At 57.0% G+C, this 13424-nt stretch overlaps 1 protein-coding gene across 2 annotated transcripts in view; it reads right to left on the reverse strand.

Annotated features, from left to right (window-relative positions):
* TBCD (tubulin folding cofactor D) overlaps positions 1-13424 on the reverse strand; it is a 162110-nt gene that overhangs the window by 61282 nt on the left and 87404 nt on the right. For both annotated transcript variants that reach the window (XM_075351439.1, XM_075351440.1), the window contains exon 15: positions 8752-8908. In XM_075351439.1, coding sequence (XP_075207554.1) covers positions 8752-8908 — 157 coding nt within the window. The remainder of the gene's footprint in view (positions 1-8751; positions 8909-13424) is intronic.

The following is a 13424-nucleotide window of genomic DNA, read 5'->3' on the forward strand; positions in this document are numbered from 1 at the left end:
AGGGGGCGAGAGGACGAGCAGAGCCGCAGAGCGGGCGAGAGGACGAGCAGAGGGGGCGAGAGGACGAGCGGAGCCGCAGAGCGGGCGAGAGGACGAGCAGAGCCGCAGAGGAGGAGCAGAGGGGACGAGAGGACGAGCAGAGCCGCAGAGGACGAGCAGAGCCGCAGAGGACGAGCAGAGCCGCAGAGGACGAGCAGAGCCGCAGAGGACGAGCAGAGCCGCAGAGGACGAGCAGAGCCGCAGAGGACGAGCAGAGTCGCAGAGGACGAGCAGAGCCGCAGAGGACGAGCAGAGCCGCAGAGGGGGCGAGAGGACGAGCAGAGCCGCAGAGGGGGCGAGAGGACGAGCAGAGCCGCAGAGGGGGCGAGAGGACGAGCAGAGCCGCAGAGGGGGCGAGAGGACGAGCAGAGCCGCAGAGGGGGCGAGAGGACGAGCAGAGCCGCAGAGGGGGCGAGAGGACGAGCAGAGCCGCAGAGGGGGCGAGAGGACGAGCAGAGCCGCAGAGGGGGCGAGAGGACGAGCAGAGCCGCAGAGGGGGCGAGAGGACGAGCAGAGGGGGCGAGAGGACGAGCAGAGGGGGCGAAAGGACAAGCAGAGGGGCGAGAGGACGAGCAGAGCCGCAGAGGACGAGCAGAGCCGCAGAGAACGAGCAGAGCCGCAGAGGACGAGCAGAGCCGCAGAGGACGAGCAGAGCCGCAGAGGACGAGCAGAGCCGCAGAGGACGAGCAGAGCCGCAGAGGACGAGCAGAGCCGCAGAGGACGAGCAGAGCCGCAGAGGACGAGCAGAGCCGCAGAGGGGGCGAGAGGACGAGCAGAGGGGGCGAGAGGACGAGTGGAGCCGCAGAGAGGACGAGAAGAGGAGCGGAGCCGCAGAGGGGGCGACCGACAGGGGGGACAGGGGGTGACCGACACAGATAGGGGGCGGACCAACGCGGGGGGAGAGGATGTGCAGAGCTGCAGAGCGTGTGACAGACATGGGAGAGAAGGGGGCGACCAATGCTGGGAGAGAAGGGAGCCACCGACACTGGGGACAGGGGGCAACCAATACGGGGAGAGAGGGGGCGACCAAGGCAGAGAGGGGGCGACCAAGGCAGAGAGGGGGCGACCAAGGCAGAGAGGGGGCGACCAAGGCAGAGAGGGGGCGACCAAGGCAGAGAGGGGGCGACCAAGGCAGAGAGGGGGCGACCAAGGCAGAGAGGGGGCGACCAAGGCAGAGAGGGGGCGACCAAGGCAGAGAGGGGGCGACCAAGGCAGAGAGGGGGCGACCAAGGCAGAGAGGGGGCGACCAAGGCAGAGAGGGGGCGACCAAGGCAGAGAGGGGGCGACCAAGGCAGAGAGGGGGCGACCAAGGCAGAGAGGGGGCGACCAAGGCAGAGAGGGGGCGACCAAGGCAGAGAGGGGGCGACCAAGGCAGAGAGGGGGCGACCAAGGCAGAGAGGGGGCGACCAAGGCAGAGAGGGGGCGACCAAGGCCAAAAGGTGGGCGACCAAGGCAGAGAGGGGGCGACCAAGGCAGAGAGGGGGCGACTAAGGCAGAGAGGGGGCGACCAAGGCAGAGAGGGGGCGACCAAGGCAGAGAGGGGGCGACCAAGGCAGAGAGGGGGCGACCAAGGCAGAGAGGGGGCGACCAAGGCAGAGAGGGGGCGACCAAGGCAGAGAGGGGGCGACCAAGGCAGAGAGGGGGCGACCAAGGCAGAGAGGGGGCGACCTACGCAGAGAGGGGGCGACCTACGCAGAGAGGGGGCGACCAAGGCAGAGAGGGGGGCGACCAAGGCAGAGAGGGGGCGACCAAGGCAGAGAGGGGGCAACCAAGGCAGAGAGGGGGCGACCAAGGCAGAGAGGGGGCGACCAAGGCAGAGAGGGGGCGACCAAGGCAGAGAGGGGGCGACCAAGGCAGAGAGGGGGCGACCAAGGCAGAGAGGGGGCGACCAAGGCAGAGAGGGGGCGACCAAGGCAGAGAGGGGGCGACCAAGGCAGAGAGGGGGCGACCAAGGCAGAGAGGGGGCGACCAAGGCAGAGAGGGGGCGACCAAGGCAGAGAGGGGGCGACCAAGGCAGAGAGGGGGCGACCAACGCAGAGAGGGGGCGACCAACGCAGAGAGGGGGCGACCAACGCAGAGAGGGGGCGACCAACGCAGAGAGGGGGCGACCAACGCAGAGAGGGGGCGACCTGCTTACTGACCCAAACATCCCGACGACTGCCAACAGCACAGGAGAGTCCCCAGTAATGGCTGATAACAGGGAGTAATAGATTGTACTCACCTGTCCTACAGTCTCCTCCTCCAGTAATGGCTGATAACAGGGAGTAATAGAATGTACTCATCAGCCATTACTGGAGGAGGAGACTGTAGGACAGGTAACAGGGAGTAATAGATTGTACTCACCTGTCCTACAGTCTCCTCCCCCAGTAATGGCTGATAACAGGGAGTAATAGAATGTACTCACCTGTCCTACAGTCTCCGCCCCCAGTAATGGCTGATAACAGGGAGTAATAGATTGTAGGACAGGTGAGTACATTCTATTACTCCCTGTTATCAGCCATTACTGGGGGCGGAGACTGTAGGACAGGTGAGTACAATCTATTACTCCCTGTTATCAGCCATTACTGGGGGCGGAGACTGTAGGACAGGTGAGTACAATCTATTACTCCCTGTTATCAGCCATTACTGGGGGCGGAGACTGTAGGACAGGTGAGTACAATCTATTACTCCCTGTTATCAGCCATTACTGGGGGCGGAGACTGTAGGACAGGTGAGTACAATCTATTTCTCCCTGTTATCAGCCATTACTGGGGGAGGTGACTACAATCTATTACTCTCTGTTATCAGCCATTACTGGGAAGGAGACTGCAGGACAGGTGAGTACAATCTTTTGCTCTCTGTTATCAGCCATTACGGGGGGGGGGGGGGGAGGGGGGACTGTAGGACAGGTGAGTACAATCTATTACTCCCTGTTATCAGCCATTACTGGGGGAGGAGACTGTAGGACAGGTGAGTACAATCTATTACTCCCTGTTATCAGCCATTACTGGGGGAAGAGACTGTAGGACAGGTGAGTACAATCTATTACTCTCTGTTATCAGCCATTACTGGGGGCGGAGACTGTAGGACAGGTGAGTACAATCTATTACTCTCTGTTATCAGCCATTACTGGGGGAAGAGACTGTAGGACAGGTGAGTACAATCTATTACTCCCTGTTATCAGCCATTACTGGGGGCGGAGACTGTAGGACAGGTGAGTACAATCTATTACTCTCTGTTATCAGCCATTACTGGGGGAAGAGACTGTAGGACAGGTGAGTACAATCTATTACTCCCTGTTATCAGCCATTACTGGGGGAGGAGACTACAATCTATTACTCTCTGTTATCAGCCATTACTGGGAAGGAGACTGCAGGACAGGTGAGTACAATCTATTACTCCCTGTTATCAGCCATTACTGGGGGAGGAGACTGTAGGACAGGTGAGTACAATCTATTACTCTCTGTTATCAGCCATTACTGGGGGCGGAGACTGTAGGACAGGTGAGTACAATCTATTACTCCCTGTCATCAGCCATTACTGTGTGAGGAGACTGTAGGACAGGTGAGTACATTCTATTACTCCCTGTTATCAGCCATTACTGGAGGAGGAGACTGTAGGACAGGTGAGTACATTCTATTACTCCCTGTTATCAGCCATTACTGGAGGAGGAGACTGTAGGACAGGTGAGTACAATCTATTACTCCCTGTTATCAGCCATTACTGGGGGAGGAGACTACAATCTATTACTCTCTGTTATCAGCCATTACTGGGAAGGAGACTGCAGGACAGGTGAGTACATTCTATTACTCCCTGTTATCAGCCATTACTGGAGGAGGAGACTGTAGGACAGGTGAGTACAATCTATTACTCCCTGTTATCAGCCATTACTGGGGGAAGAGACTGTAGGACAGGTGAGTACAATCTATTACTCTCTGTTATCAGCCATTACTGGGGGCGGAGACTGTAGGACAGGTGAGTACAATCTATTACTCTCTGTTATCAGCCATTACTGGGGGAAGAGACTGTAGGACAGGTGAGTACAATCTATTACTCCCTGTTATCAGCCATTACTGGGGGCGGAGACTGTAGGACAGGTGAGTACAATCTATTACTCTCTGTTATCAGCCATTACTGGGGGAAGAGACTGTAGGACAGGTGAGTACAATCTATTACTCCCTGTTATCAGCCATTACTGGGGGAGGAGACTACAATCTATTACTCTCTGTTATCAGCCATTACTGGGAAGGAGACTGCAGGACAGGTGAGTACAATCTATTACTCTCTGTTATCAGCCATTACTGGGGGAGGAGACTGTAGGACAGGTGAGTACAATCTATTACTCCCTGTCATCAGCCATTACTGTGTGAGGAGACTGTAGGACAGGTGAGTACATTCTATTACTCCCTGTTATCAGCCATTACTGGAGGAGGAGACTGTAGGACAGGTGAGTACATTCTATTACTCCCTGTTATCAGCCATTACTGGAGGAGGAGACTGTAGGACAGGTGAGTACAATCTATTACTCCCTGTTATCAGCCATTACTGGGGGAGGAGACTGTAGGACAGGTGAGTACAATCTATTACTCCCTGTTATCAGCCATTACTGGGGGAGGAGATTGTAGGACAGGTGAGTACAATCTATTACTCCCTGTTATCAGCCATTACTGGGGGAGGAGACTGTAGGACAGGTGAGTACAATCTATTACTCCCTGTTATCAGCCATTACTGGGGGAGGAGACTGTAGGACAGGTGAGTACAATCTATTACTCCCTGTTATCAGCCATTACTGGGGGAGGAGATTGTAGGACAGGTGAGTACAATCTATTACTCCCTGTTATCAGCCATTACTGGGGGAGGAGACTGTAGGACAGGTGAGTACAATCTATTACTCCCTGTTATCAGCCATTACTGGGGGAGGAGACTGTAGGTCAGGTGAGTACAATCTATTACTCTCTGTTATCAGCCATTACTGGAGGAGGAGACTGTAGGACAGGTGAGTACAATCTATTACTCTCTGTTATCAGCCATTACTGGAGGAGGAGACTGTAGGACAGGTGAGTACAATCTATTACTCTCTGTTATCGTCCTCCTCTGCGGCTGTAGTAGCTTGGGGCTGACATCTCCCAGCTCCAGGACGAGCCCCGCGGCATCTAATCTCACAGTGCCCCACCCCGCGTGTCCTGCCACAGAGCGCGGGGAGGAGAGCCCGGTCAGTACAGCACCGGGGGGCCGAGACACTGGACCAGCACCTCAGCTGTGTACAGCACAACCAGCAGCTCAGACACTGCATCCAAGCCAATCATGTGTGATACTGTCTGCTGAGCCGTGTATCTAATCCTGTCCTGTGTGATACTGTCTGCTGAGGTGTGTATCTAATCCTCTCCTGTGTGATACTGTCTGCTGAGCCGTGTATCTAATCCTATCCTGTGTGATACTGTCTGCTGAGCTGTGTATCTAATCCTCTCCTGTGTGATACTGTCTGCTGAGCCGTGTATCTAATCCTCTCCTGTGTGATACTGTCTGCTGAGCCGTGTATCTAATCCTCTCCTGTGTGATACTGTCTGCTGAGCTGTGTATCTAATCCTCTCCTGTGTGATACTGTCTGCTGAGCCGTGTATCTAATCCTCTCCTGTGTGATACTGTCTGCTGAGCTGTGTACCTAATCGTGTCTGCCTCTAGCTCCCCCCCTCAGTGTCTCTGCCTCTAGCCCCCCCTCCTCAGTGTCTCTGCCTTTAGCTCCTCCCCCTCAGTGTCTCTGCCTCTATCTCCTCCCCCTCAGTGTCTCTGCCTCAATCTCCTCCCCCTCAGTGTCTCTGCCTCTATCTCCTCCCCCTCAGTGTCTCTGCCTCTTGCCCCCCCTCCTCAGTGTCTCTGCCTCTATCTCCTCCCCCTCAGTGTGTCTGCCTCTATCTCCTCCCCCTCGGTGTCTCTGTCTCTATCTCCTCCCCCTCAGTGTCTCTGCCTCTAGCTCCTCCCCCTCAGTGTCTCTGCCTCTAGCTCCTCCCCCTCAGTGTATCTGCCTCTATCTCCTCCCCCTCAGTGTCTCTGCCTCTATCTCCTCCCCCTCGGTGTATCTGCCTCTATCTCCTCCCCCTCGGTGTCTCTGCCTCTATCTCCTCCCCCTCGGTGTCTCTGCCTCTATCTCCTCCCCCTCAGTGTCTCTGCCTCTATCTCCTCCCCCTCGGTGTCTCTGTCTCTATCTCCTCCCCCTCAGTGTCTCTGCCTCTAGCTCCTCCCCCTCAGTGTCTCTGCCTCTAGCTCCTCCCCCTCAGTGTATCTGCCTCTATCTCCTCCCCCTCAGTGTCTCTGCCTCTATCTCCTCCCCCTCGGTGTATCTGCCTCTATCTCCTCCCCCTCGGTGTCTCTGCCTCTATCTCCTCCCCCTCGGTGTCTCTGCCTCTATCTCCTCCCCCTCGGTGTCTCTGCCTCTATCTCCTCCCCCTCAGTGTCTCTGCCTCTATCTCCTCCCCCTCGGTGTCTCTGCCTCTATCTCCTCCCCCTCAGTGTCTCTGCCTCTAGCTCCTCCCCCTGTGTCTCTGCCTCTAGCTCCTCCCCCTCAGTGTCTCTGCCTCTAGCTCCTCCCCCTCAGTGTCTCTGCCTCTAGCTCCTCCCCCTCAGTGTATCTGCCTCTAGCTCCTCCCCCTCTGTCTCTGCCTCTAGATCCTCCCCCTCAGTGTCTCTGCCTCTAGCTCCTCCCCCTCAGTGTCTCTGCCTCTAGCTCCTCCCCCTCAGTGTCTCTGCCTCTAGCTCCTCCCCCTCAGTGTCTCTGCCTCTAGCTCCTCCCCCTCGGTGTCACTGCCTCTAGCTCCTCCTCCTCCATACAATGTTATAGGCACCAACTGTCATGTCTATAAGTAATGGGGGGATCTGTCCTTCTTGAAAAAGATTTTACCAGTAAAGAGCAAAAACTCCGAGGTTCATGTCTGGGATCTATTACAGATTACCAGATTCCTAAATCAATGCTACATATGACGATGACTAAGATTCCATGCAGAGGCCTATGGGCCTGCGGCTCCTCCTCCCAGGGCCCATGTCTCTGCCCGCGGCTCCTCCTCCCGAGGCCGCTGTCTCTGCCCGCGGCTCCTCCTCCCGAGGCCGCTGTCTCTGCCCGCGGCTCCTCCTGCCGAGGCCGCTGTCTCTGCCCGCGGCTCCTCCTGCCGAGGCCGCTGTCTCTGCCCGCGGCTCCTCCTGCCGAGGCCGCTGTCTCTGCCCGCGGCTCCTCCTGCTGAGGCCGCGGTCTCTGCCCGCGGCTCCTCCTGCCGAGGCCGCGGTCTCTGCCCGCGGCTCCTCCTCCAGGGGCCGCTGTCTCTGCCTGTGCCTCCTCCTCCCGGAGGCCGCTGTCTCTGCCTGTACTTCCTCCTCCCGGGGGCCGCTGTCTCTGCCTGTACTTCTTCCTCCCGGGGGCCGCTGTCTCTGCCTGTGCCTCCTCCTCCAGGGGCAGCTGTCTCTGCCTGTGCCTCCTCCTCCCGGGGGCCGCTGTCTCTGCCTGTGCCTCCTCCTCCCGGGGGCCGCTGCCTCTGCCTGTGCCTCCTCCTCCCGGGGGCTGCTGTCTCTGCCTGTGCCTCCTCCTCCCGGGGGCTGCTGTCTCTGCCTGTGCCTCCTCCTCCCGGGGGCCGCTGTCTCTGCCTGTGCCTCCTCCTCCCGGGGGCCGCTGTCTCTGCCTGTGCCTCCTCCTCCCGGGGGCCGCTGTCTCTGCCTGTGCCTCCTCCTCCCGGGGGCCGCTGTCTCTGCCTGTGCCTCCTCCTCCCGGGGGCCGCTGTCTCTGCCTGTGCCTCCTCCTCCCGGGGGCCGCTGTCTCTGCCTGTGCCTCCGCCTCCCCGGGGCCGCTGTCTCTGCCTATGCCTCCTCCTCCCGGGGGCCGCTGTCTCTGCCCGCGGCTCCTCCTCCCAGGGCCACTGTCTCTGCCTGTGCCCCCTCCTCCCGGGAGCCGCTGTCTCTGCCCGCGGCTCCTCCCCCGGGGACGCAGTTTCTACTCATGGCTCCTCCCCTAGGACTGAAGTCTCTGCCCGTGGCTCCTCCTCCCAGGGAAGCCAATTGTCAGCAGCTCTTCCCTGTCTTGGCTCCTCCCCCGGGCTGATGTTCCGACTCTGCGGCTCCTCCCCAGGCCACCGTCTTGGCCTCACAACTCCTCCCCCAGCAGCTGTCTCGTCCCAAAGCTTCAACCACGCGGCTCCTCATAGGCTGACGTCTTGGCCCCGTGACTCCTCCCCCGATTTGTACCATGACTCCACCCATGCGGTTCTTTCTCATGAGCTATTTTTGCCCCAGGCTCCTCCTCCCAAGGCTACAGTCTTGGCCTGAAGCTCCTCCTCCCTGGGTCACCATCTTGGCCCACAGCTCCTCTTCCTAGGGTCGCCGTCTTAGCCCTTAGCTCCTACTCCTGAACCGCAGTCTTGGCCCGAGGCCCCTCCTCCTAGGGCCGCCATCTTGGCCCATAGTTCCACCTCCCAGGGCCACCGTCTTGGCCCGGAGCTCTTACTCCTGAGCCACAGTCTTGGCCCGAGGCTCCTTCCCGCCATACAGGACCATGTAATACAGTAAGGCCAGGGTGCAGGGAGTGGCGGCACACCCGGGATGGCTGACAATGCAATAAAGGGCAACTCCGATGATTCACGGCCGGTAATCCCGACCATACAGCAAGCACCTCCGATCATGGAACCCCGATGAGGGGGCGCATCAGCCCGGACCCCCGTGTACCCCAAGCAGCTGATAAAGGTTAAGAGAACTTACTTTGCAATGTGATTCACAAACGGCTTCATTTCGAGGGGGTCGTAGGCGCGGGCGAAGGCCCAGCACACGTAGCAGGCAGCGTCCCGGACATTGGAGCCCACGCTGCAGGCACCACGCTTCTCATCATACACCAGGGCCTTCAGGATGACGGGGACCACTGCGAGGACAAGAAGAGAGAAGGTCAATGAGGGAACCAAGAGCAAAGACCAACAAATACAGAGCAAGGGGAACACTGCGAGGACAAGTGAGGTCAACGAGGAGACCACTGTGAGGACAAGAGAGAAAGTCAACGAGGGGACTAAGTGCAAAGGACAACAAATACAGAGCGAGGAGACCACTGTGAGGACAACAATAGAGAAGGTCATCGAGGGGACCAAGAGTAACAAAGAACAAATAGAGTGAGGGGACCACTGCGAGGACAACAAGAGAAAAGGTCAACGAGTGGACCAAGAGCAAAGACCAACAAATACAGAGCGAGGGGACCACTGCGAGGACAACAAGAGAGAAGGTCAACGAGGGGACCAAGAGCAAAGACCAACAAATACAGAGCGAGGGGAACACTGCGAGGACAAGTGAGGTCAACGAGGAGACCACTGTGAGGACAACAAGAGAGAAAGTCAACGAGGGGACTAAGAGCAAAGGACAACATATACAGAGCGAGGAGACCACTGCAAGGACAAGAAGAGAGAAGGTCAATGAGGGGACCAAGAGCAAAGACCAACAAATACAGAGCAAGGGGAACACTGCGAGGACAAGTGAGGTCAACGAGGAGACCACTGTGATGACAACAAGAGAGAAAGTCAACGAGGGGACTAAGAGCAAAGGACAACAAATACAGAGCGAGGAGACCACTGTGAGGACAACAAGAGAGAAGGTCATCGAGGGGTCCAAGAGTAACAAAGAACAAATAGAGCGAGGGGACCACTGCAAGGACAACAAGAGAAAAGGTCAACGAGGGGACCAAGAGCAAAGACCAACAAATACAGAGTGAGGGGACCATTGCGAGGACAACAAGAGAGAAGGTCAACGAGGGGACCAAGAGAAAAGACCAACAAATACAGAGCGAGGGGACCACTGCGAGGACAATAAGCTAGAAGGTCAGCGATGGGACCAAGAGCAAAGACCAACAAATACAGAGCGAGGGGACGACTGCGAGGACAACAAGAGAGAAGGTCAACGAGGGGACCAAAAGCAAAGAGCAATAAATACAGAATGAGGAGACCACTGCGAGGACAAGCAGTGAGAAGGTCAACGATGGTATTAAGAACAAAGAACAACAAATACAAAGCGAGGGGACCACTGCGAGGAGAACAAGCGAGAAGGTCAACAAGGGGACCAGGAGCAAAAAACAAGAAATACAGAGCGAGGGGACCACTGCGAGGACAACAAGCGAGAAGGTCAATGAGGGGACCAAGAGCAAAGAACAAGAAATACAAAGCGAGAGGACCAGTCTGATATAAAGAAGCTGTGATGGGGTCCGGTGCAGAGACCCCAGCGATCACTACAACACAAGCGCACCAGACGAGCGCTATGCAGTGTCCAGCCTCCAGAGGGCAGCACCGGATGAAGTTCCCTCCTTCCGTGTCTGGGCTCCGAAGGGAACCTGCAACCTAGCGCTGCCTCTCCGTGTCCAGCCTCCGAAGGGCAGCACAAGCTGAGTGCTACCTTCCTGTGTCCGTCCTTCGGAAGGCAGCACCGGCTGAGTGTTGCCTCTTGCTTCTGGCCTCTGGAGGGCAGCACTGGCTGCGTGTTACCCCCCTCTCCTGTGTCTGGCCTCTGAAGGGCACCTCCAACCTCGTGCTGCCTCTCCGTGTCCGGCCTCTGAAGGGCAGCAACAGCTGAGTGTTTTCCCCCCTACTGTGTCCGGCCTCCGGAGAGCAGCACCGGTATCTCCGCTGTGTACAGCTTTCGAAGGGGAGCACTGGCTGAGTGTTTCCCCTACCCTGTGTCCGGCCTCCGAAGGGCATCATCAGCTGAGCACTGCCTTCAAGTGTCCGGCCTCTGGAGGGCAGCACCGGCTCAGCGCTGCCTCCCTATGTCCGTCCTCCAGAGGGCGGCACGGGCTGAGCACTGCCTTCAAGTGTCCGGCCTCCGGAGGGCAGCACCGGCTCAGCGCTGCCTCCCAGTGTCCGGCCTCCGAAGGGCAGCATGGGCTGAATGCTGCCTCCCAGTGCCCGGCCTCCGAAGGGCACCTCCAACTGAGCAGTGCCTCCCAGTGTCCGGCCTCCGGGGGGCAGCACCGGCTCAGCGCTGCCTCCCAGTGTCTGGCCTCTGGAGGGCAGCACCGGCTGAGTGCTTTTTATGTACACCGCTCTCCACTTTTGCGACTTATAAGCCTTCCCGCAGGTGTCAGCATTCCCTGGGGTGCGTGGAGACGGCACATACGCGCCCGCCGTCGCTCGCCATTGAGCTGAACAATGCGGCGGTGTGAGGTTTTTCTTCTTTTTTTTGTCTCCGCTGACATATTCAGGATTAACTTCTAAATTCCGGCACGGTCGTCCTCAGCGGCTGCAAACAATGGGCGCACTTGTGGGATGTGTAGGCTGCGCCCCGGGGCTTCCTCTTGGCAGGTGTATACGATGAATGACGGAGCCTACGCACAAAGCTCTGCGCTCGCGGCGCGCCGCTCATGGCCCGCAGTAATGTGTAGCCTGTGGGCACAACTGAAGCCTCATAACTGAAAAGCCTCGTTCCCAGGCGAGGTTCTGCGGTGGCGCGGACTCCGGGCAGCAGAACAATGACCCCATACACATCGCCAGCCGCCCGACTGGTTCCTGGTGTCAGGGTAAACACGGCCGCACTGCCAGCAGCGCCGAAAAACTAGGCAGGGAGAGGTGCGGCGAGAAGGGGAGAAAAGGGCGCCCCTACGTGATCGCGGTGGCCATAAGGGCGCGGATTGTGATGGACGTTACATGAGGGGGTGAACCTAGGGACGCAAGAAAGTATAGCTATGGTAGGGGGCTCGGGGCCGGCCAGACTAGAGGAGCTCACGATTGGTAATACCAAGCAAGCGCAGCGATCTCTTGACTCAAAATTGGGAGCGTTTGCACCAATTCTCGCTTGCTTTTGAGCGAACAGGTGTTTCGAGCTATCAAATGGTGCTTCCGAGCTTAAGAGAGTAGGTGTTTGCGAGCTAATGATGGGTTCTCGAACTTACAGGTGCCTGTGAGCTAACGTACTGTGCTTGCGAGCCAATGTTGGGTGCTTGCGAGCTAATGATGGGTTCTCGAACTTACAGGTGCTTGTGAGCCAACGTACTGTGCTTGCGAGCCAATGTTGGGTGCTTGTGAGCTAATGATGGGTTCTCGAGCTTACAGGTGCCTGTGAGCTAACGTACTGTGCTTGCGAGCCAATGTTGGGTGCTTGTCAGCTAATGATGGGTTCTCGAGCTTACAGGTGCCTGTGAGCTAACGTACTGTGCTTGCGAGCCAATGTTGGGTGCTTGTGAGCTAATGATGGGTTCTCGAGCTTACAGGTGCCTGTGAGCTAACGTACTGTGCTTGCGAGCCAATGTTGGGTGCTTGTGAGCTAATGATGGGTTCTCGAGCTTACAGGTGCCTGTGAGCTAACGTACTGTGCTTGCGAGCCAATGTTGGGTGCTTGTGAGCTAATGATGGGTTCTCGAGCTTACAGGTGCCTGTGAGCTAACGTACTGTGCTTGCGAGCTAATGATGGGTTCTCAAACTTACAAGTGCCTGTGAGCTAACGTACTGTGCTTGCGAGCCAATGTTGGGTGCTTGCGAGCTACCAATGCGTTTTCGAGCTTACAAGTGCCTGTGAATTAATGTACTGTGCTAGCAAGCCAACATTGGGTGCTAATGAGCCAACGTTGGATTCTCGAGCTTACAGGTGCCTGTGACCTAACGTACTGTGCTTTCGAGCCATAGTTGGGTGCTTGTGAGCTAACAATGCATTCTTGAGCTAACAGGTGCCTGTGAGCTAATGTACTGTGCTTGCGAGCAAACAATAAGTTCTACAGCAAAGAGGTGCGTGTGAGCTAACATCTTGTGGTTGCGAGGCAACATTGGATGCTTGCAAGCGAACGATGGGTTCGCAACCTAATAGGTGCTCGCGAGTTAACGTACTCTGCATGTGAGCTAACATTGTGTGCATGCGAGCTAACGATTGGTTCTCAAGCTAATTGGTGCCTGTGAGCTAACATACTGTGCTTGCAAACTAACGATGAATTCTCAAGCTAATAGGTGTCTGTGAGCTAACGTTGGGTGCTTGCGAACTAACGATGGGTTCTCAAGCTAATAGGTGGTCACGAGCTAATGTATTGTGCTTGTGTGCTTGCAAGTTAACGATGGGTGCTTGCGAGCTAATGATGGACTCTCAAGCTAATAAGTGCTTGTGAGCAAATGATGGATTTTCAAGCTAATAGGTGCCTGTGAGCGAACGTACTGAGCTTGCGAGCCAACGTTGGGTGCTTGGGAAATAACGGGTTTTCAAACTAAGAGGTGCTTGCGAGCTAACATACTGTGCTTGTGTGCTAACGTTTGGTACTTGCGAGCTAACATGAGTAAACGGATTTGAGGGCTAATAGATGGCTGTGAACTAAACATACTGTGCTTGTGAGCTAACGTCGTGCTTCTGAGCCAACAATGGGTTCTAGAGCAAATAGGTGCCTGAGAGCTAACGTAGTGTGCTCGCGAGCTAACGTATGGTATCTA

This window comes from Anomaloglossus baeobatrachus, chromosome 5 (assembly GCF_048569485.1).
Source record: "Anomaloglossus baeobatrachus isolate aAnoBae1 chromosome 5, aAnoBae1.hap1, whole genome shotgun sequence".
Classification (NCBI taxonomy): Eukaryota; Metazoa; Chordata; class Amphibia; order Anura; family Aromobatidae; genus Anomaloglossus; species Anomaloglossus baeobatrachus.